This window comes from Brachypodium distachyon, chromosome 3 (assembly GCF_000005505.3).
Source record: "Brachypodium distachyon strain Bd21 chromosome 3, Brachypodium_distachyon_v3.0, whole genome shotgun sequence".
Lineage (NCBI taxonomy): Eukaryota > Viridiplantae > Streptophyta > Magnoliopsida > Poales > Poaceae > Brachypodium > Brachypodium distachyon.
The window spans coordinates 41,534,294-41,558,765 of NC_016133.3; the positions used below are offsets into that span (position 1 = coordinate 41,534,294).

Genomic DNA, 24,472 nt, shown 5'->3' on the forward strand with positions numbered 1-24,472 from the left:
TAGCCGCCGCTTCAGCGCCAGCGACTAATTAAACGCTAAGCAAATTTCTCCGCTTCCAATTGAGGAAGGCGTATTCCAGTTGGAAAAAGAGTTGGTTTGTGGAGGCCCATCGAGATGTATTGGACCCAACAGGCCCACAAGATGTGCAGTCTGGCTTATTTGGGCTGAGTCTGGGCGGAAGCACATGACTCTACATGATGGGCCTGAGACTGGGCCCGATGGGCACCGTTTCCCTACGCCGTGGCAATTGTTTTGCTAATCATCAGTTGCTTGAAAATCGCTCAAAAAAAAATCAGTTCCTTGATAGTTTTATATATCCCCGCCACTAAATTTGCACGTCATTTGGCCTAAAATTTCTTTATTTAAGGTGTGCCATTTTAGCAAAGGGTTAAGGTACACATGTCATTACTCAGATTTGAAAGAAACTTCAAACAGTTTAGAAATAGACGATTCCTATAGCATTTGATTTTTTTAGGTCTCTTGCCAAACCTGCCTCATCCACTTGTCGTATATTGTCTGGCACATAAGAAAATATAGTATTCAATAATTATCAATTATTGTACTTCCTCCGCCTCATATTAAATGACTCAAATTTGCCCAAATAAGAATGTATCTATGTCTAAAAAACGTTTAGATACATGTAATAAAAAGTCACTTAATATAAGACAGAAGTAGTACCAAACATAGGGAAGAATTAATTGTGCAGCTCATATCTTTGTGTTAATCCTTATCCAATGCACGACATTAATAATCATCCATAGAAATCTTGTACACTGCTAATTATATTCAATACCTTTCTATTTCGAGTTTCATCGTTATGTAAAGGCGACTTGTCCCTAAAACTCTGGTATTACTCGGCCAATGGTGTTCCGCATGGATAACTTTAATCTTTCTATTGTGGTTTTGTGTAGTCTTCTTCTGACCGGTGGTGACATAGTTGGAGGTAGAATTTATGCTGCAAATCAGGTGCGTATGAAATCTGCAATCTGCGGTACCATGTTAATTTGTTCTATCTTGACTTGGTGTGCATGTGGTCTATAATATAAACTTGTTTCTCCACTTACAAATGTTTCTCTTCTTTTTTATTGTAGGAGAAACTCGGCAGCTCAAATGCAGGAGAAGCACCATTGGGCAAGTTAAATCCAAGCAACCTAACGACCGATGGTTTGGCATCTTCTTCTGCAGGTCTACTATTCAACATGATCATGAATGGTTTAGGCACAGTTCAAGAGCCAGACAATCAAACTTTGGTAACACTGAATGCTGCCCCTGCCGCCTCCTCTTATGTAAGTAGTATGTTGTTTATATACCAAATAAGGCATAGTTCAAGAGTCAAAAAATCTAAAGGTTCTGTTGGCACCAAGTTGAGGACTTGAAGTGGATATATATCACAAGAATTGAGAAAGAAATCAATCACCAAAATTTAGGCATATATGAATAGTGGCAAGTTGACTAATTAATTATGCCTAAGGTGGGGACTACGATGGTGGCTTAGGGCATGTACAATGGAGTGACGTCAGCCTTCTCTTAGCGATGCCACATAAGATAAAATCTGACGTAGAAGAGAGAGAAATGAAGAAAAGACATAAGCCTTTTCTTAATTAAGAGATGATCTCTTCACAAGAATGATAAGGCAAAAATAAGGCAAATTTACCATTGTACTATATTTCACGTTTTCTTAGCATTTATTTAGTTATATTTATTCATCTAAACATTAATTTTAAGATAGAACACTAAGAGATAACCCATTGTACAACATGTTTTTTTGTCTTTTCAAATTGACGTGGAATGACTAAGATAAGACAGTCTTATCAACCATTGTACATGTTCTTAGGGGCTTAAACCTTTTTCTCTGTGCTAGCAAGCTAGGGGTTTGAACCTCGAAGAGACTGATATCATGCATATTTCTCAAAATAGATGGAAATGACCATTTGATCAAATATGTTGGTTTTGTAATGTTGTTTTTAAAGGATTTTTTTAAACCTACTGCCATACAAGTAGAACCATAACTAGTGGTGTATACCAACTTAAAAATACTTGCACATTTTATTTGACAGGTTGTGTTATATGGAACAGATCAGGAGCAGGAATACTACGGGATCGAAATCTACGATAGAAGTAGATGGTTTTACATTAGATGTAACAGAAAATAGTGGAGCTGCGTTGATTTTGAAGAATAGACAAGGTTTCAATTATTTTTCTGTTGGATGGCATGTAAGTTTTAATTAAATTTTAGTTTCCTACGAAAATCATATTCTGTAGTGTTGTCAGCTCTTTAGTTAATAACATGTTGTTCCCTAACTTTATATACAGGCTCCTCCAGGGTTGTACAACGGTGATTTGGGGACACATTTTTTCGTTTTTTGGACAGTAAGTACACTATATCAGTTTTCTACATGTTACCAAAGTCTTGTGTTTTATACTTTTGTAATTACACTACAGTGGGATCGATATGGAAAGACGGGCTGCTTCAATTTAGACTGTCCAGGTTTTGTGGTTGACAAAGGCGCGACTATACTTCCGGGAAGTAGACTGCAATTAGTTTCTCACCCTTACGGAGTCAAGCGTACCATTACCTTGAGAGTTCTTAAGGTTATTTTCTATTCTAATACTAATCATTCTCATCCATATTACTACTATCTAGTATTGATTTTGTTCCATACTCATTTCTTTTTGTCTTTTATATATAGGATAAGGGCATGTATAATGGTTGATAAGACTGTCTTATCTTAGTCATTCCACGTTAATTAGAAAAGATAATAAACATGTTGTACAATGGGTTATCTCTTAGTGTTCTATCTTAGAATTAATGTTTAGATGAATAAAATTAACTAAATAAATGCTAAGAAAAGGTGAAATCTAGTACAATGGTAAATTTGACTTATTTTTACCTTATCATTCTTGTGAAGAGATCATCTCTTAATTAAGAGAAGGTTTGTGCGTTTTCTTCATTTCTCTCTCTTCCACATCAGATTTTATCCTATGTGGCATCACTGAGAGAAGGCTGACATCATCTCATTGTACACGCCGTGAAGCAACCGGAGATTGGCTAATCCATGGTGGATTGGATTATGCAAAGCCACATTTGATTGGAAGCTTTCCAAAGTCCTTGCTTGAGAAAGCAACCGAGATACAGTTAAGTGGATTTGTGTCTAGTTTGAAAAGTCGTCGTCTGGTGCCAATGGGAAGCGGGGTTCGTCCTGGCAATCCGCAAGCTGCGTCATTCAGAAGCTGCTACCTTCTGGATCAAAATGGACAGAGGATAAGATCTTCGCAGCATTTTGTTCCATACATGACAGACGAGAAGATATACTCCTTGTCCCCGATGAGTCCCGTGGGTGCGTTCTCGTATGGCGGGCCGGATATGAATGGCATGTTATCTGTATCACATGACTAGATTGCACAACAAAAATATTTTTGCCTTTGGTTAAATGTCTCCAAAAACAAAGTTTAAACATGTGATTTTACAGCAATTATGAAGAATTATTAATAATTATTTTACATTTAACACGCGCCTTCGTATCGCGTTATGTAAGTTCCCCAAGCATGGAACACCTCCTGACAAAGAGCACAAGAAAGAACAAACAATCTTCTTGAATGTACAAGCGTTTATATGCAAGCATGTGAAAATAAAGTACTCCCTTTCCTTGGGATTGTGTCGCATCCTTCAAACATTGCACAATTACAGCACAAGGTAAATTGCTTCGTTCAGGAGCAGCCACCTTCTAGATCAAAATGGAGAGAGGTTAAAGGCTCCGCAACAACATTTCGTTCGTCACATTACAGACAGGAAGATGTACTCCGTGTCCCGAATAATGCTCCGGAGGGTGCGTTCTCTTACGGCGGGCCGTCGTTTTGAACGACATGTTTATCCATATCATATGACTAGATTTGTACACAAAAATAAATAATCTGTGTCTTTGTTTACATGTTTTGAGTTCCAAAAACAAGAAGGTTAAGCATCTGAATTTGCACTTATTATGAAGAAATATCAGTATGATTTTACATTCAACACGCCAAGTTCCTGCCTTCGTATCACGGTGCGCAGGTTCCTGTCAAGTTAAGGAATTATGGACATTGAAAATGATAATCTTGTGAAGAATCGGTAGGAATAAAAGCAGCTTTTACAGACTTTCGAGGAGAATATCCATATGACATACATACTACACATGTAGGGTTGAATCCTTGTTCTGGTACAACAACGGTAAGCGAACATCAACCCATCTACCGTTACAAAGGGAGACCTTAGATGATTTACAGAAAAAAGCTTCTCACAGAACAAAAACTTTGTTATACACAAACAAGTAAAGAAGCCCAAGCATGGAACACCTCCTGACAAAGAGCACAAGAATGAATAAACAATCTTCTTGAATGTACAAGCCCTGCCAGTCCGGAACAATCTGGGGAAGGGGCCTAAAATTGGCTAGAACAAGTCCCCAGACCGAAGAATTTTGCACTCGGCTGAAAATGCTTGTATCGGCTGAGATGCGCCTATGTGAGTACCCTGAACGACTTTCACCGGAGCAGATGGTTTTTTTCTTGGTGTTCATTCAACGCCGTTTCCTCCAGCTGGTCGATCTCTTGTCACCTGACAGTTTTCTAGGGAGGTTCAAGAGGGAATTTACCCGTGTCACGCCTTCAAGCGCAGACCATTCCTCCTCCTCGTTAGTGGATATGCAGTCAGCCAGGCTACGTGCAGAGGCGCACCTTTCAGGTTCCTTCAAGACAGGAGGTTCGTCCACTGGCATAATCTCATCAACGTTTCTAAGCGTGGATGAGTGTTCCAATGTGGGCTCGGGGATTTGCTCTTGACTGGAGGAATGTACATTTACGTCTGCAGTGTTTTCATAAACACTAGCATCTGGGATCGAAGCCTCCACGGCAGGTTCTTCTCCATTCTTGGCTTCATTCTCTTCAACCGAGTCAGGTGAGTTTCCATGGTCCAGGAATAAGCAAACAGCAGCGCAGTCATCACTCTTGGATGTTGGGAACTTCAATCTCCATGATCTGACAGCACAATCAACAAGAGCCCTGGCGGCCGTTGCTCGAGATGGGGCTGCAGCTACAACATCAACAGCCTCCTTGTTTGAGAGAACGTCCCAAACCTACAGTCATTGAATTTTTCCGAATATAACAGGGTTCAAGCAGGTGAAGGATGTAACGCGTTTATATGCAAGCATATGAAAAATAAAGTACTCCCTATCCTAAGGATTGATTCGCATCCGCCAATCATTGCAGAATTACAGTACAAGGTAAATTGCTAGATTTTGTGTGCACCTGGAACAACAAATGGACAGGAGACCATATCACCTTTTATCACATTAACGGATTATTTGGAAGGAAGGGGATAGGCAGGGAAAATCAACTAATACCAGCATCCACCCAAAGGGATCGGTCTAGTCCCTGCTTACAAAATAAGCCCCCAGTTTGTCACAATGACAATGTGAACATGCTGTACAGACTCAAAGCTCGATTATCTAAACCAGAGGATTAAAGTCAGTGTCCATCATTTTCTGGTTTTAGTTATTTTTGAGTTAACTTCTTGTTTCTGATATCCTCAAGGGCGACGTATCAAGTGAAACCTCAGTTCGGTGAAAACTTCTGATCCTAACGACTGGATCTCATAAACGGATCGGATGAAAGGTGGAACCTCTAATCACTTAAACGTATTTTATATGAAGAAAAAAACTCATCACTAGATGTCCAGGGTTTTTTTTCTTCATAAAATACGTTTAATGATGAGTTTTTTCTTCATATAAAATACGTTTAAGTGATTAGAGGTTCCACCTTTCATCCGATCCGTTTATTTGAGATCTAATGGCTAGGATTGGAAGTTTTCAGATTTTCACTGAATAAAGGTTTTCACCTGATACGCCCTCATTCTCAAGACTGAAGCCATGTAACTATACCAATAACTTGTTCCATGTTGCTTCCTCAAAGCACAAATTATGTAGATCTATGCCTGGTCCTCAGAGTGATGCTACCAAGGTTCAGACTTCAGAGCAAAATATGTCAGTTTAACTGAAAAGTATAACAGGAAGCCTAGAAGCAAAAGCCCTAATCCTAGGATGTGAAAGCTAGAAGTGTATGCTGAATTTCCAAGCATATTTGCTATCCGTGAGAACTCTCATACGTACATAGAATGAAGTTACAATTTATTTATCCCTCGTAAATTAGCTGGTTGGAGAACTCAGATGCATGCAGTTGACAAGTAAAAATAATAATTTGGAGGATCATTTAAAGATGATAAGAAGCATACCCCATCAGTGGCTAATATTATAAACTCATCCTTTTCAGTCAGACGGCGATATGATATCTCCGGAACAGATATTAAACCATAATCTTTAAGGCAGAAGTCTCCAAAAGCTCTTGCCATTGCCAATCCAGGAGAATCATTATTTGGCAACCATACCCTGGAAACTTCTGGTTCATCCTGAAGAGCAAAAACTCTTCCTCTACATTGCTGGATCCTCGCAGCTTCCTCTGAAGAAAAAGAAACAAACATTAAAGTCTAAATTAACCAAAAGAAAATGATCCAGTATAGTAAATGATACTTTGAACAAGGCATATTGAGGGACGAAATGGAAGAAAAAACTCATAAATGCAAAAATCAACAACTCCCAAAACCCAAGAAACCAAATGAAATTATCAGAGAGAAATGAACATACTGGGAAGGTTAGGCTTCAAATCAACAGTGAGTTGAACAGCAGTTAGATGGTTAGAAGCATCCCGTGTCGCCATTATTGCTCTCGAGTCCCCAAGATTTCCAACTACAAGATCCCATCCCTGGAGAATAAACCATGTCCAGTTTATCCATCAATTTAAATTCTATTGCGACAACTTTTTTTCAAGAGCTTCATTCAGTAATTTATCTACAAACACCAAGGGCTTGTTTAGAAGTATCGATCACCTGTTTGACCAACGTGACTGCCGTACTGCCACTGCAAAAGCAATCAATTGTAGGATGCAGCTTGAGCTCCTTGTCCATTAATTTGAATGCCTTCAAATAAGACTGCTTAAGTGGAACGAACATCTCAGGAAGCATATCACTCCCATCAACATCAACAGACTCACCCCATTCATCATCAATAGCAGATGCCGTTTCTTCAGAGTTCAAACTTGCGGAAATGCTTCCGTTTAGTTGAGGACTAGTACCCCCATTACCACTGGTTTTCCATTGTGTGAGTAACTTGACAGGGAGAGAATCTCTAACTTTCTTGGCCACAAAATGACCATATGGCCCATGACCATCAAAGACGCCACAGAAGACACTATCACTTGAATTGAAATTCTGCAGTAAAAGCAAGGGGACATCACATAGTTGTTAGTTAGAGTTTAATGGAATACAAGTGTCTTCTTTTCCATCACTAAGTCAGTATCCAGTGATCCGATCAGCTAGAAGTGACTATTGTTAATTAATTTCTTAAAAGCAAATGCAGCAATGCACTTACTATTTCCACAAAATATACTGAAGAGATGGAACGAGTTACGGTAAACTGCACAATGCTCATCTTTTCACCATAGAGTTAAGAATATACTCCCTCCGTCCCATATTAAGTGACTCAAATTTGTCCAAATATGAATGTATCTATCCCTAAAAAGCATCTAGATACATGTAATAGAAAGACACTTAATATGGGACGGAGGGAGTAGTATTTGTGAGCGGGCAAGTGAGGGGAAGTGCATAAAGGATTTTGAATGGATAAATGTATGAAATGTTCCTACGATGGAATCAGATAAAATCAGATAATAGGACTTCAAATAGTGCCAAGAAACCATGGAGAAACTCAACACCTAGTCACAATAAACTCACATATGAGAATATTCCTACATCAAAGAAGTTTCTAATACTCAAAGACAATGTGGAAAGACGAGTAGGAAGACTTCCTGTATAACTTAACATCTCAAAGGAAGAGGAACATGACACAAAATAATCAAGGAGACGAAATAAAAACTGGAAGATAGAGCTAAAGGCTGATTCAACTTGATTCCAACATAAACGAAAAAAATATGTGTCAAGGGAGTATCTCCCACTCCAATAAAGGAAGTACCTTTTTGCTTTGAATATTATCGATCCACAGCACTATCCTGAGAATCTACAGGTATAAACTCTCTTCATTGTCATCTTAAGTACATGATCCTTCATGCATCTTAGAAGTGAATGGCTTTACTTCATGTGGACTTGCTAAAATGACGCACAAAATACATTTTCAAACCTACATACATTTTGGCTGGCCCTAGGTCTTTAAAAAAGAGAAAAAATAAACATATTGCACTTCACCCATCTCTTTAGTTAACCTCCTGTTATTATCAAAACCTACTGTTTAAGGAACCAACATAGCACTTATTCGTCAAACCTAAGCTGCACTGGTAATTGATTAGGATGGAGCCTAGATGGAGCAAGCCAGCTATCAGTTGCCCCCGCTTCACTTGACCTCTCAATCACATCAATGTCAAGAAAGGGACAAGAATATATCATTCTTTAAATAAAAGAGAACAAAACAAAGAAAGGTATAAACATTTGCTAAGGATCTTGCTTGCAACATAGACAATGTCTTGAACCAATGCAAAGACAGCCGTAGTCCTTCAATATCACAACTAATTCATGTCCCATCTATCATACAGCACTTCTAAAAAATTATCAAAAACTTTGAAGAGCACACAGCAACACACCGAAAATTGGTGTTCTGCTCGTTTTCTTACCGAAGCTCAAACTATCCAGCACAGCAAAAAGGTGCATCCTTTGGAACCAGATCAAGAAATGCCCCGACTCCAACCCAACTACAAATCCAGACCTATCTGAACTTAATCGATAGCAACCGGACGTTAATCACCATGCTGGAGCAAAATCCCTCGCATTTCGAATAAAACAATCCGTTACATAAAGTAGTTTCTCCCCTTGAACCATACAACATCGAAATCCAAATCGATAATCACAGGCACGAACCAAGACATTAACACGAAGAAGACTTCGAAGAGTAAACGCAAGGAGTTGACTTAGTGAGGCGGCTCTGTTGGTGCTCAGAATCGCTAATGGAACGAGCGCCGCCGCTGATCGGTGCTCCGAATCCACCGGGAAACGAGAGAAAATAACGAATAGCGGTTTGTAGTAGCTCACCTCCCACACGACCATGGCGTCCTGGTTGGTGCCCTTCCGCCCCTGCTGCGTGTGGAGGCACGCCACCGCGCTCGCGCCGTTCGCGCACGTCCTCCCGGCGACCCGCGCGAGCTCCTCCTCCGTCATCTCCCCGCCGCCAGGGAGCTTCTTGCCGCCTCCACCGCCACCGCCGCTGGAGAAGAAGCCGAAGCCGCCGCCGCCGGCAGCCGCGGCGCCCTCCCGCTCGTCGCCGCGCCTCTTGCGCCACCGCTGCGGCCACGCCGCCCCGTCGCCGGGCTGGGTGGAGAGGCAGGAGCCCATGGGCGGCCAATGGGAGCGCGGCAACACGGCGGAGCACAGAGTTGGAGGGGGCAGCACAGTAACTGCTGCGGCAGCGCTATGCCTATGGTGGTTGTAGGTTTTTGAGATGCTTGATGTTTCCTCATCTTGTAGCCTTTGAGCTTTATTACCCTTTCTGTGTCATTTGGTTTGCATGGTCTTCTTACATGGAGATTTGGGCTCAAAAAATAAATTAAAAAACTGTCATGATTTTTAAGTGGGGTTAGGTTGGGGGTTGTGCAATTGATTATGTTTATCATGAAGTAGCCATGGTGTTTCACCTTTTGGGTGGAGGAATGAAGGTATCCTAGGATGAGGAAATTGCTACTCCAAGATAAAATCTTCTCCAACTCTTGCCAATTATTTTCATATTTTGTCCAGTGACTAGTCTGATCATGCCAACACAAATGGTTCTAGCTACACTCCTTAAAATATAAGCTGAATTTTATGTGTGTGTTTTTTGCATGGCACATTTAATCATTTTTTTCACATGCCATATTTTTTATAACAATAAATTTATTTGAGAATTGCTAGGCAGTAGCACTTGCAATACTTCTAATTTAAGCTATTGTTTTGATGATTTATAAATTCAGACAGATGGTACATAGAATTATAATGACAGTAGAAAATCAGGAACATCGAAGCCATGTACCGCTAGCATTGGCGCAGTAGTAAGGAAAATCAAATCCAAGTACCGGTGGTATTGACATGAACAGTAAACAAAAGCAAATCCAAGTACATACAGTAGCATGGATCCAAGGTCCAAGGGAGGGCACAGCAAGCATGTGGCTCTGTCTTCTTAGCACATTGATGGGCGCAAGCAGTACAAAATTTTAGTAGTATTATATTTTGCATTTGCAGAGGTCGACTAATCTTAGAAACTGATATGTAATTATAAATTTTTTAATAACCAGATCCAGCACTTCCCAACATGCCACATGATATACATACATATTCCTTTTTGTAGCATCACTGGTGTCTTTTTGGTGGATCAGAATAAGCAATAGTATGCAGACAGAGCTTAGAGAAAAATGTACTAGCTTGAATAACTATCCAATAATAATCGACACCTCTTAATCAATTTTGGAGGTGAATCAGATTTCTCTTAAGCAACTGCATGAAGATAGCAACAGCATCGTTGCAGACCGGTCTTCCTTTCAAACTTCTTTTGAGCACCCTTTCAACAGAAATGAACTCCTTTTTCAGCAAGGAGCGACCTTTTGGCATGCCTTTTCTTGGTTTCCAGATTGTGTTTTCTTCTCCCACTATAGACATGAAGATTTCTCTTTTGGCATAGTCTTTTTGTGTGCATAGGAAAAAGGCGACTATCTTGTAGGTTGTTCTTTGTCCTCATTAGCACAAGTACTGACAATGGGACTACTAATTAATACATAGTGTCCCTGTCATAAGATTTTAATATTAAGCCACTATTTTTTGCCTAATGTACAGTGATGCAAAGATAGCAAACAGTTGTATTGACAGTGACACAGTTGTGTATATCCATGCGCATATATTTCCTCTCTTTTATTTTTTGAGAGTGAGAAAGATGTACTACAGTATTATCTTTATTATACCTTTTGCTAACGGAAATGCAAGTCAATGCTGGGTGCTGCTTTAGCCGGTGTTGAACCTGTGGGCGTGTTCAACGGTCAGATAAGTTTTTTTCAGACTTGGACTGTTACACAGAGGATCGAAATAAGTCGTTTGTAGATTGAGTTGACTAATTAGCCATTTGTTGTGGTACAATGAACAACATTTTATGACAGTGATTTTGTAATTAAGATTCTAACAAAGTACATATCTTATGGTTGGACCAGAAGATACTGTTGCCCTTGGAGCTTAGCGCTAGTAATAAACAAGTCCGATCAGTCTGATCCTGCAGGACTTCGACTGCAAGCTCGCAATCTCTTCTAAGGGAGTGCTGTCAACAACTTAGAATTATTTGGTTAGGTTGAACGCAATATATGTACTATAAACTCATTTAAAATGGCAACATATTGCACCAGATCATTGACCGGCCTCTATTTTGTTTAGCTCAAACAAGGAAACACTTAATTTAGCAGAGCGTGGACGGCCGATCAACCAGAGCACCATGGCTGGCCAAACTACATATGGTTGATCCTTATGGAAGAACCGTTCGGAAACGATGGTACACGGTTCGAATTTAGAACATGATCAAGGATTGGTTGGGGATCAAAATGTTTAACCCGAAAGATTGGATTAATGCAGACATTAGCAGGCCTGGATGGATAGTTGTGGTTTATTGGAGGGAAGGGCGCCGAAAAGCTAACGAACCGTCGTATCCTCGCCTTGTTCAATTATCGAGAGAGCAGTCTAATACCAAAATAAAATAAAATTTGACAGTATATGTATCTTTTTTTCTAGCAGATCGGTTTTTTAGAATAGATGATTATCTTAACATGATATCAGAGGTTGGTTGCTACTTATCTTAACGCGATGCACGCAGACATGCAAGGGATAGCTACGCTGGCAAAGACCGGGAAAAGGGAAAACACGAAGCCTGATCTCCAACAGTGACCCGTTGCTGTAAGTCCCGTTTGGCCAGGGCCAGACAGAACCGATGGATGATCCACCGTCCGCAGCAGCCAAAGCTTGGTCGATCTCACTCATCTGTTGCATGCATTGTTATAGGCACATGGACGAATGTTTGGTCCCACTCCGGACCCAGGGTGGTGGAGTTGATGGCAGTGTTGTATGCATTATCATCGACGGATGGGCCAACAAAGCCATTCAGGGGGGGCACCAACAGTTCAGTTGCCGGCCGCTCGATCACTCGCCTCCGGACATCACCGCCAGCAGTAATATATCTCTTGTGACCAGCGATCCTTAGAGATGTCTTTCTTTTCTCAGTATGTAGAAAAACAGTATTGCTGACCGGCACAATTTACACAGCTTCAGTTGGCAGTGATGAAAAGGATCCCGCTTATGTCCCGATTCTAGCCACCAGAGATTTGCTAGTTTAATGTAAGGGTAGTAAAGGTTCGTCACAGTTCCGAAAGCACTTTTGACGGAATCATACCCACACAATTACCTTTACTTTAGATTATTTTTTTGCCTCATTGAACATAATTGCTCTAGATTTAAAACCCCTCTTTTTTATTGTCTTTGTTGAGAAAAAGGTTGGCTCGCGCTGACCAGTAGATGTGGACACGCCGGAGAGAGCCAAGAAACAAGCTGCCGGCTCCGTCCCTCAGGTCGGTACGGGGAATGCTGCATTCCGAAGGAAAATTAAACAAAAAGCGGTGAAAAGTTCTTGTCACGGATATTGAATGGCAAGCGACCAAACCCAACAGCACCGCCTATCCCAATCCCAGCAGTTAATGCGGCCGGCGACGATCGCCGCCGAGATCGGTCGCCGGATTTAAGAAGCCGATGGTGACAGGAATTACTCGATGACCACCCGTAAAAATGCAGCAATCCAAAGCAGCCCCCTGATGAGTGTAGTACTATACCTGAGACCGTATGGTGGACAAACAAAGCCGACAGCGGTGCCTGAGTGTGCGAAGACGGCAAAGGATCTGCGCAAGATCTCATGCTTCCGTACTGCGTCTATCTTTCTACTGTAGCCAAGATCCGTTTTGTGCTATCGAAAAGGGAGGGAGGGAGGGGGGGTTGCAGCAGGCTGGGCCTGGGTTTAAAATGAGGATGCATGGAATTCTTGCCGATTTTCTTTCTCACACACGGAGCTGGATCGGCCGGAGCACGCCAACTGAAAGAAATCAGATGAGAAGCGGCGAAAATATTCGAAAAGGCGCAGGCCTCATCTGACGCGGCAACACGACGGTCCAGATGCAGGCATGCAGCAATCTGCTGCTCAAATATCATACTACTCTGCTGACTTGCAACTTGTTGGGCTTTGCCTGTATTACTAGCAGCTAACGAACGAGTCTGAAAGAGACACAACGCAGGGAGACTTGGTGGATTGATCTGATCCCTTACCCTATGTTGGGGTGGACTGGACTTGTGGCTCCTCTAATAGTCACACTTGCATTGCCATAAAATTCAACAGAGCATCTTCCTTGACAAGGACTCTGAGTCTTACTGAACATTCAACTACACGTTTCTGGCGCGGGGCCACTCTCTTCCGCGTTTCAATAGCACGAGGAGAGAATATCATACCGCCGCTCACTCCAAAAATAAAAGAAGTAGAAGAAGCGACGCTGATCATTCGCATTTCAATACCACGGCAAGGTTTGCAAGCTCATCGACGTAGCGAATGAAGATCTGACTCCCTTGACCATTCTGTTCAGATTGTGCGCTAGGTCCCCGTGATGAACATTCTTCGACAGAGGTCACAGAGCCGGTGAATTGGAAAAAGCATGTTGCTCCTTTGATTATGACTTCGTCATGTTGGACTCGTCGTCGTCAACAATGGACAGCCTAGATTACAAATCAATTAACAACTGATTTTGGTCGTGTATAACCAGCTGCTAATTGCCTCCACAGTTAAGGATTCATCCCTCAGGTAATCGTATTTCTTAGTGATTGGGGTGGTACCGGGACGGAGGCAGGAAAATTATTATAATGGGGGCCACATTATAAATTATTACGGAGGGCCAAACACGAAAATAAACACCTTGCAAAAGTAGGGATCTAAGCGTAATTTTCAGACCTTATTAGTTTAATGAAGGACAATGGACGGTCCTCGCCATTCTTAGGGTAATGGAAAAGAGCTCTGTTTTAAGCTAAGTCTGTTTAGCCTTGATGCCTGACATATTACCGCATGCCAAATGTGGTTAGCAATTAAAAATATGACTGTCTGAATCTGTGGATGAGGAATTTTCCTCGAAAAAGAAATTTGTCTTATCCATTTTTCTTTGAAGAAACAACATAAGTTTTGCTATTTATTGCCTTTAATTTTTGGAAGCTCAAAAACATGCCCATTTCTCAGTTTTTAGGAGCATGTATCATTTATGACAAGCCATTGTCTAATTAACGAGTAGCTACATATTTCTATCTTTGTGACTATAATTCACAAGAGCAGATAGAAAACTACTCCCTTCGTTTCGTATTAAGTGATGAAATATTACATGTATCTAGACGTTTTTTAGGTATAGGTACATACATATTTGAGAAAATTGAGTCACTTGATATGGGACGGGGAATATAACATTACTCCAATGCTCATTGGTTGTTATTTCCTTTACCTTTTCACTATTATACCTGTCCATTTCTTCTCTTTCCACAGTTATGTGATTCCCAAGTTTGCAAAACAATAAGTTCTCGACTCGTATACCGATACGATAAGGCCGGGTCTGTTTGTCGGTGCTGGTTCCATATCATCATCATTCAACGATGTTGTCAAGTTCGAACTTACCTCACAACGGACTGGACCAGGCTACAGAAAGTGGAGAAAAATGTTATAAACGTTCGTATGGATACGTCTGGTCTCTAACATCTCGTTTGGCATCCATCTTTTCATTTCATTTGAAAGGAATGAAATGAAATCTAATTTTTAATAGGATTTCATTTGATTGAATTTGAATTCCGGTTTCAAAAATTATGTTTGTCTATCACATGGATTTGTAGAGCGAGAGTCAATTCAAGGAAAATGATTACTTCTAGAGGGGAATTGATTTTAATTATAGTGTGATTCCATGAAATTCGAGATTGAATTCTTGTGGTCAATTCCGTGCCAACCAAACAAGACTGTTTTTGAAATTTAAAATGAATTCCAAAAGGCCAAATGATGGGTGCCAAACGAGCTAAGAGAAAACCACATACTTCCTCCGTCCAACAAAGGATGTCTCAACTTTGACTAAATTTGAATGCATCTATACACTAAGCCATGTCTAGAAACGTCCAAATTTTGACAAACTTGAGACATCTTTTGTTGTACGGAGGGAGTAGATTTAATACCAAGATACTCCCGCCGTCCAACAAAAGATGTCTCAGCTTTGAAATTTGAATGCATCTATACACTCAGTCATATCTAGACACATCCAAATTTTGGCAAATTTGAGATATCTTTTGTTGGACGGAGGAATAGTTTACATGACAGCTCGTTTGCCAACCCTTCTTTTGACAGGATTTCATTTGGTTGAATTTGAATTCCGGGTTCAAAAATCATGTTTGTCTATCACATGAATTTGTAGAGTGAGAGACAATTCCAAAGAAATGATCACTTGTAAAGAGGAATTAGGGTTAATTATAGTGTGATTCCATTAAATTTGATACTAAATTCCTGCGGTCAATTTCGAGCCAACCAAACAAACTTATTTCTGAAATTCAAAATGAATTTCAAAATTCTAAAATTCAAAATGAATTCCAAAATTCTAGACCAAACTACGAGTGACAAACAAGCTAAGAGGAAATCAATACTAAGATAAGTTTACAATGAGAGTTTTCAAGCTGAAAGTCTTGTTTAGGCCTTGTTTGGTTAAGTTTAATTTTGTGCTTCTGGGCTTATAAACAACAACAAAAAATCTGACAAAACGAAATTGAGTGGATCCGGGTCGGAAAGGAATGAAAAGGAACGGAAAACCAGGGAGGGTCAGCAGGTGAGCAAAGCAAGGTCAGCAGCAGTGATCACTCCGACGCACAAAAATGGGCAAAGCAGTGCATGCGGCGGAAACACTACTGCGGCACCGCACAGCACAGCAGTATCCCCATTCCCCTCTCCTGCTCCTCCTCCTCACCTTTCCCCTCCCCTCCCTTCCTTCCCCTGCCTCGGCGCCGCGCTGCCCTGGATCCCCGGCCCCCTCCACACGGTGAGTAGTTCCCTTCCGGCCTTCGATTCCGCGCCCCGCAACGCCCGATCCTTGCCCCGATTAGGTGGGTATATATACATACGTACAGCTCGCTCGGATTTGTGGGGATAACTGGCGGCTTGTTTGCTTCGGTGATCGTAGATGGGTGCGTGCTTGCGATTCGGTGATATCCGCGTGACGGCGTGAGTGAGTGATGTGAGGCGCTTTGTGGGATTTTGCTTGGCTGTGTGTGGTTGGCCTCCGGTGCGGTTGTTCCCTTTGTAGTGCCAGTTCGTCGAATGCGCGATCCGATTCTAGGAAGGTGCGAATTTAGGTCTACCCTTCGTGTGGGTATTGGTCTAGGTGATTCTAGAATTGTTCTAGGTTGACTGTTGCCCGACAAAATGGGTCATGATGAAGTTGTGATATGTTTTTATCTGTTTCGGTTCGTTCCTTAGAGAGGGTTAGATGGATTTACTTGTCCAATGCATGAATTTTCATGGACTCAGTACTGTAGTTCGATTAGTGGATGCAATGTCGCTATGGCATAGATAGTGCTGTTACCATACAGTCAGTGTAGGCTGTTATTTCCAGTTCGTGGAATGTGTGATCTGATTCTAGCAAGTTGCGAATGTAGGTCGGTTTTTGTGAGGTTGTTCGATTGGTCTAGGTGATTGTACAAGCGTTCTCGGCCACTGTGCAATTTAGCTGAATGGAATGGTAGAGTAGTCATGATATGTTTATCTGGTTTTAGAGAAGGCCTTGATGGATTTGTCAGTTCAATGCATGATTTCTTTTTATGGAACACATAATTAGTTCGATTACCAGAGGCAATGTTGCTTATGAGTTATGACATAGTTCTACAATGAAAACTAATGTATGTGGTTGTTTTCAGTGGTTTTGGTTCTGGTATACATTGTTTGTTGGTGTGCCTGTTCATGAAGTGTGCTCCCCTAGCTGAAGCATTTTTGGGTGCTAATATGTGAATTGTTTTCCTAACTTCTCTCTCCACAGGGATCTTCCAAGAAATAGTGTGGCATACTGCTGTAGTAACTTTTGCTTCTCCTCTTCTATGATTATCTCCGATACTGATAGGTGTATTGGACTCCTCCTTCTCCAATGGGCATCGTGAAGGTGGCAGATAGTATGCTGGTAACGAAGAGCGTTTACAGCTGTGGAAATGAGGACCTTACGCCAGAGGAGAGATCGCTGCTTCAGACCTTTCCTGGTCATGAATCTGATGACCGTGAACATACAGAGGTCGGTTGCGAGCTTGCGATGTCTGGAGGTCTAATGTGCAATGTTCCTTATGAGCTGTATGATCTGCCTGAATTGAAGGACATACTTTCTCTGGAGACATGGAACTTATGTCTAACAGAAGATGATAGATTCCGTCTAGCAGCCTACCTCCCGGACATGAACCAACATGACTTCTTTACAACAATGAATGAGCTGTTCAGTGGTAGTGATATGTTCTTTGGGAGTCCACTTAGAGGGTTTTTTGACAGACTAAATGGTGGGTTTTATTCCCCAGAAGTTTCTCAGGCAAGAGAATTGCTGATGATGTTTCAAAGACGAAAGCATTATCATTTTCTGAAAATGTATCATGATGGCATGATCTGGAAGTTTGCTTACATGGACAAGCTGTGGAGAAAAAGTGGTACGAGTACCAGTCTCGAGGAGAAAGTTCACATTTGGCACAGCTGGATACATCAGAAGCTTCTCACATTTGCAGATCCAAACAGTTCTCCTGTCAATGCAAATCTGTCAATCGTTGGCAAGGCTGAAGCTGCCGGTTCTTCACTATTGAAGCGAGCTAAACTTATGGATGTGACAGTGACTACTAATTATTCAGCCAAACACAAGGAAATAGTCCATAGAGCAGAATCAATGGAAATGAGCTCATCAAAAAGTCACATGTTTCACCTTCCGAACGAGCCCAGTGAAAAATGTAGTAAACTGCCAAAAGGTGTGCTGAAAATAAGGACTGAATGTGAGTCCCTTGCTTATGGCAATGCAAGAATTCATCATGCAGCAGGATTGATACCACTCGATCAGCTGCAAATGCAGGTCTCTAGCTTTTCTCCTTATGCTTCTGCACAGGATGTACATAGTTTTGCTGGGAATTCATCTTATCCTTGTCACATAAACACAAGCAGCAGTACTTGGGGCAATTCAGGCTCAAATCCATTGCAGTGGCAGGATGCATCAGAAACTTATCCTGTCTTGGTCAAAACTCCACTTGGAATCCAAGCTACTGTTCTACAGGAGCTTGGAAGAGGCAGCCGCTCTGGGTATCATACGGCAGCTAAACATACCTTAAGTTATTCCAATGAAGAAAATGACACAAGAGAATCCCCCCATGAGAAGAACCTCTTGAAGAACTTTGGTCCACAGAATGCCATAATTCCTGGAAGCTCTTTTGGCATGTTCCCAACAACCATTGTTGATCATCAAACGAGATACTTAGACAGTCCAACAAATGCTGAAATTATTTCTGAGATGTTGACCCTTGGTACAAGCACAAACCCATCTTACACCAACTTCTCAGAGCAGACTGAATATCAAGATGGACCGAAGATGAAGGCTCCTCCTGCCATGGACTCTGTTACAAAAGTTGAAGACCACCAGTTCCCTTATACATACACAAGGAGGAAGCTGCACAGGGGGCTTGACCTTGTGGACCCTGTCAACAAACCAAGCATGGTTGGTTCGGGGTCACCGAGTGTGCTTGCTAGCATGGAAAATGTAAAGGTGAAGGCAATCAGGCTTTGAAGCTTGCAATCAACAAACAAGGAGATCTGAACATAGAAATGGGGAGCTGGGGACAGGAACGTTTTAGCATCTAGCTGACATAGTAAATAAGTGTAATCGTCGCTTTCTCTGCAACGCCAGAGGATGAAGCCTGGATATGTAAGCAACATTTCTGTAGGTGAAGTGTGTAAAGCAGACAGGTCTCACTTCCTAGTAGTTTCCAAGGGAACTTTTATGCCATTATACACGTTCTGGAAGACATTTTCTTGTTGTGAGCTTGTTCACAGAGAATAGTCAGTAGAATGTCTGGACTTAATTCCATTTTCCAACCACTGAGTTTTTTTTCTATGTTTCCAATTCAGTATCATCTCCATTTCAACTTCTCATTTAGTACTCCCTTCGTCACGAAATAAGTGACGTGGGTTTATATAGCTTCTTATACAAATCCACGTCACTTATTTCGGGATGGAGGGAGTATTTTCATTTTTCCGCAACTTGTAGAATTCGAACAATACAGATCATCTTTAACTATTACTATTGTTCTAGTGATGATGAGGATAGAAATGGGGTTGCACAGCAGCCCTAAAACAAAGGCTGCGCAATATACGCGCAACGACCTATTAAGTACTTTGTACTTATACTAGATAAAAGGAAATATATGAGCTAATTCACTACTTGGTTCCTCGAGAAATCCACCCTTCTTTTTTCTTCTTTTGCGTATTGTTGAATTTCTGATGCGTAGTAAGTGTGGAAAAGTTGCTTCTCTTTGATTTCTTAATAGTAGTTAGGTGTGTAGAAATATGTGCTGACGAACCTTCCAATTTCCCTTCCACAGGTACAAGTACATGAATAACAATGTTTCGAAGTCGAGTGCTACAGACCACTTATTATTGTGATAGTTGCTAGCAAAGTGTATATATCATTCCATAGTATCACGGGTGAAATGCAGAACCATTCGGCAGCTTTTAGGTCAATGCACATCATTATGCTATGCCGATCTTTCCTTTTTTCTAATCTTACATCTGGTCCGATTTGCCCATGGGTACGTTCTTTTGTAAAGAATAACTGTTAAGGGAGAGATATTCCAATGGCAGGCTCACAAGGGAATACTAGGTAATGAATATGCCTACGTTGTACCAAGCATCATCTTAGAAAAGCTTACGTTTCCATGTATTCGAAACATAGGCTTGCTAAATGAAGATGGTCCAGCCCATAAAGTTTATTTAACTTATAAATACCTTTTGACCAATTATTGTGGTTGGGTTTTTGACCAATTGCTTGAGAGAATTTCTCCCCACAAACTATAAAAGGATTGTGTAGTGAGCTAGTGTGAAAAGCATTATTCTTGTCTTACTTGATGTTCACATTTTGCATATTGAAATGAAGTTTTGTTGTTTTAATTCAGTTCCATTGTCTTAATGCAGTACCAAGTATGGAGGGAAGGAGGAGGAGGAAGGGTTGGACATGGAAGGTGGAGGAAGGGTTGGCGGAGAACGAGGCTATTTCTTTAGCGGGCGCCATGGACACGACAAAGCGTCTCTGGTGAGTCGGCGGTGCCATGATCTCGAGGTAAAGCCGCTTTCTCTTTAGTTGAACAGATGTCTGAAATTGTTAATTAGGATCTCTTTTCGCTCCAGAAAATGGTTGATGAAACTCCACTGTATTTTAACTTGCATTGTTCAAAAATTCAGGTAAGCACCATACCTCTGATGCGATTACGTCGAGCTGAAACCTGCAGAAAAGCACTAATCTCTTAGTGGTCATGTAGAGGGTTTTTTTCTTGTAAAGAATTAAGCTTCCTGGGTTTAGTGCTCCTTGACGGAATGAGACTCGGGCGTCAGATACTAAGCTGTGTGTTGTAGGTTCAGGTTCAGGTTCGGGGGTATTTAGAGCATTATTGCCAGTCTCGTATGGGTTGCACATTTTGGTGCCAAATATATACTGCCTGTGGTTGGGGTGTTTATGATATAAGTTGCGTACTTGTGCATCACTTTATTCAGATAGTATAAGTCTCAATCCCAAAGGGGAATAGTTTTGCGCTTCCTCCTTCGTCCACGGTAGTGCGCCTGTTCTCCGCCAGTTTCCTTTTTGCGTTTCCGCGTGCGGGCATGGCCCTGGTGTCAGTGGCTGCGGATGCATGTTGATCGGGCTGTCAGTGACTGCGGTCTCCTCTAGGCGGTGGTGGTCTGGCATCGTGAGTTCTTGGATCGTTCTTGTCGTGCGACGCGTTGTCGCCCAGGGTTCTTCTCGGCGCTTAGGTGTCCTGGCGTTCTTCCTGCGCGTCACGCTGGCGCGTCGGCAGTGATCTGGGTTCTTCTCGGCACTTAGGTGTCCTGGCTACGCGTCAATCTGCTGTGTGCTGGCTCCTGCGTGGCCCTGGCTATATAAACAGCTTGAGCTATCGGGTTTCGGCATCTCGATTTCGATTGTTGTATCGATTGGCCGCCGTTCGCCGTGGGCTGTTTTTCTTTGCCTGTTGGTGCTTCGTCTTCTGTTGTTCCTGGATTGCGCCGCTGCGCCCTGACCTGGCTTTCTTTTTTGTCGCTGGCGGCTGCCCCTGCTTTGGTCGATCGGAAAGGTATGGCCGGTGTAGTTTCTTATGTTGTTTATGTGGCGGATCATTTGCTGGTATATCTGTGATTGGACTGTAGTGCGTGCCCCCTGTGTGCTTTGCAGGTGGAGAATTTGAAGGCGCTTCTTGAGGTGGAGGTAAGCAGGGCCTGCAGTTTCCTTTTTTTTTAGATAAAGGCCTGCAGTTTCCTTGAGAGTTCTATTCCATGCTTTGCCTTGATTGATTAGACCTCAATTGTTAGTTTTGTCTGTGTGTTGCTAGACTTGAGTGCCATGCTGCTGCTTCACTTCAATGGCAGGAGATGAGCAAAGCTTAGAATCTCAGCGCAATATGAGTCCATGGTGCTGATCTTGTAGTGATGGTTTCCTCCGATATATAATATAGATCCGCTTGTTGTCCTCGCGTACAAGCATATGATTTTGCATGATTTTTGCAATGAACAAACTAGACATTGTAGCACAAGAATCTGAGAGTGAACAAGTACATAATAGATGAGCACAGCGCTGCTAGGAGACGTTGAATGGTTCTGGATCGATGCAGGCTCTTGACTGGGATGTATAGATGCAGATATTCCGTGCTTGCAGTGTGGTACGATGCCTCTACAAAGGTTGGGATTCTGATTGGCTTTTCTTTCTATCTGGTAAGGTTTGGATCCTTCAATGATTCAGCTCATTCTCGATATTGATCTTTGCTATCAGAGTAGAGCAATATTATCCAAAACTTTATTTTGTAAGTGAATTTCAGTGCTCAGGTGACACAGTTACTAGAGTTTGCGCATCCATCGTTGTTCATCTTTGATAGAAATTAAGCTATAACTATATGCACCAGGTCATATTCAGCCACCTTAATTTATATGTTCTAATACAGCAGCAGGCATCACAGTACTATCTGCTAGCTACGTAGTTGGTTCTCAAATCTCAATTGATTCAACATCTAAATATTACACTGTATTTTGATTTGCATTCGGGGTTATTATTTCCAATTGCTTGGGATAACCCGACACCTCTTTTGGTATTTCCACACACCATGTGGAATGCAACGTGATGTTTCTTTATTCTAAAGGAAACAAGAATTCCGCAAACACAATAGTAAGTCTATATTTTGGTGAAAGAAATTATGGCTTATGTTGATCTTTCACAACTATGTTCTGCGTTCCCTGTGCTGAAAGTTTGGGTGCTCCTTAACTACTCCCTCCGATCCTAAATTGTTGTCGAAATATTACATGTATCTAGACACTTTTTAAGAATAGATACATCCACATTGGGCAAATTTGAGTCAAGAATTTAGGATCAGAGGGAGTAATAATCATGGTAGTGGTGATTAATATAAAGGAACCGATCTAAAAAGTGCAGCAAGAAAATGTGAACAATGCTTTGGAACTAAAAAAGCAGGCAGATGATTGAAAATAGCACTGAAGACGTCGATTTTAGTTTAAGTGGTTGTGTTCTTACTGGATGGGTTATTTGTAAACTGAATTGGGCAGAAGGATGTTTTGATGTCAACAAGAAATATTTCAGATGCAACATAGATTAAAAAAAAATCAACAGACACTTTTCTCTTTGTTCCACTACAAGATGTAGGCACCAGAAAAGTTGCCTTCTAAAACTTGGATCAAAGAAGACTCAACGCAGTGATGATGGGAAACCTGTTGCAGTTAAAAAATGTTCCTTATCCAAGTTTCAGATTCGGTGAGCTTCAATGCCAACCTTATTTTAAATGTATAAATTCAGAGGACATTGTTGACTTGTTTTTATTTCCTAGAACTGTTCCCTTCACTCTTTTAATTGCACCGTGGTTACGATTCTGAGATTTGTTTTTGAAAATAATTACGTTCTGAGATCTAGCTGCTGAAATCATCTGTTGAGATTGCAGTGTTGTCATTATTTACTTTACTGTTCACGTCGACTTTTAGCAGAGCTTACATTTCATAACTCCTTATTGTGTGACTGCAGTTCTGGGACTAATTTGCTGGTGCAACTGAGGTCCTGACTCATGACCAACAATCCATCTAGCTCGAGCACTAATTTGCCGATGAACCTTGAGTGTTTGGGTGGTCCCATTTTGATCTTCTGTTTTACAGTGATTGAGAGGCTCCTGATGTGGTATGCTATAGGTTATTTGCTTTATATGCACCATATGCTCATAAAAGGTGAAAGCAGCAAACAAATCTCTGTAAATTTTCTATGATCTCTACTTTAAGGGTAACTAAATATATCGACTGGTTCATATTTTATCTCTATTTTAATTATTAAAAGCACCAATAAAGATGCTATGTTTAGATTTTTCTGAATGAAAATGACCTGGAACTCTACTTCTCCCTCCGTTCCTAAATACCTGTCGCTGTTTTAGTGCAAACTTGCAAGTTAGACAGCACTGACTCCCTTGAGCGGATACAATCACCCTTAACTCCCTTGAGCGGCAAGCTAGACAGCACTAACTCCAGCAATTACAACAAATTGGATGATTGTTGACAGGTAACAGTGTAGTACTAATGGCAACCTGCTCAAATGAATTCATGAATTTATTATAGGTATTTGTTGTAATTGCAGTTTAGTTGTATGGTATTCTATGGAAGATGATGTAGCTGTAGGTATTCGTTGTAAATTGCAGTTTAGATGTATGGCTCGAGGAGGTCCTGCAGCAGCTGATTCTGGCCAATCAGTCTACAAATGGGCCCTTGCGAGCAAAGTATAATGCAAAAAACTCAAGGAAGAGGTATCATATGATCAAGAGGAATTTGTAACAGTTGTTGCTTGTGCCGTGGTATGGTTTATCAGAAGAGTTCTCATGCGTGGAAGGTTATCAATTTGTCATTATCTCTTCTTGTTTTCTCGACAAGTGTTGTCGACATAGTCGAGCTGCCTTAATTTGATTTACTTGTTATATACGGAGTTGCTCCTAAAATGCAACTTTTATTCATTTCCCATGTATATAGAACTCACTTTTTCACTTGGAATCTTTTTTAAGGATGAGTGTAATGGGGCAGTTCAAGTGTCAGAT

General features: G+C 41.3%; 2 protein-coding genes across 13 annotated transcripts; one reads left to right on the plus strand and one right to left on the minus strand.

Moving 5' to 3' along the window:
- Positions 1–4,087: 4,087 nt before the first annotated feature.
- On the minus strand, positions 4,088–9,543 carry LOC100837289 (probable protein phosphatase 2C 66). Of its 2 annotated transcripts, XR_731674.3 has the most exons (6): positions 9,119–9,543; positions 6,911–7,291; positions 6,669–6,786; positions 6,260–6,483; positions 5,278–5,403; positions 4,963–5,105 (listed from the first exon to the last, which is right to left on the minus strand). XR_731674.3 is itself a non-coding variant. In XM_003574667.4 (5 exons), exons 1-5 carry the CDS (start codon positions 9,416–9,418, stop codon positions 4,551–4,553), a joined length of 1,578 nt encoding a protein of 525 aa, XP_003574715.1. In that variant the 5' UTR covers positions 9,419–9,537; the 3' UTR covers positions 4,088–4,550. The 2 variants fall into 2 exon arrangements, 1 of the variants encoding a protein (XP_003574715.1); XM_003574667.4 differs by lacking the exon at positions 5,278–5,403 and having other exon boundaries at positions 4,088–5,105; positions 9,119–9,537.
- A 6,412-nt stretch (positions 9,544–15,955) lies between these two features.
- On the plus strand, positions 15,956–24,469 carry LOC100837593. 11 transcript variants are annotated; one of them, XR_001406933.2, is made up of 5 exons: positions 15,956–16,167; positions 17,161–19,059; positions 19,736–20,013; positions 20,325–23,160; positions 23,425–24,469. XR_001406933.2 is itself a non-coding variant. In XM_024460642.1 (4 exons), exons 1-4 carry the CDS (start codon positions 16,004–16,006, stop codon positions 21,737–21,739), a joined length of 348 nt encoding a protein of 115 aa, XP_024316410.1. In that variant the 5' UTR covers positions 15,968–16,003; the 3' UTR covers positions 21,740–24,469. The 11 variants fall into 11 exon arrangements, 3 of the variants coding, with proteins under 3 accessions (XP_003574716.1, XP_024316410.1, XP_014756402.1); XR_001406937.2 differs by having other exon boundaries at positions 20,325–22,112; XR_731677.3 differs by having other exon boundaries at positions 20,325–20,469; positions 20,592–24,469.
- Positions 24,470–24,472: the final 3 nt, after the last annotated feature.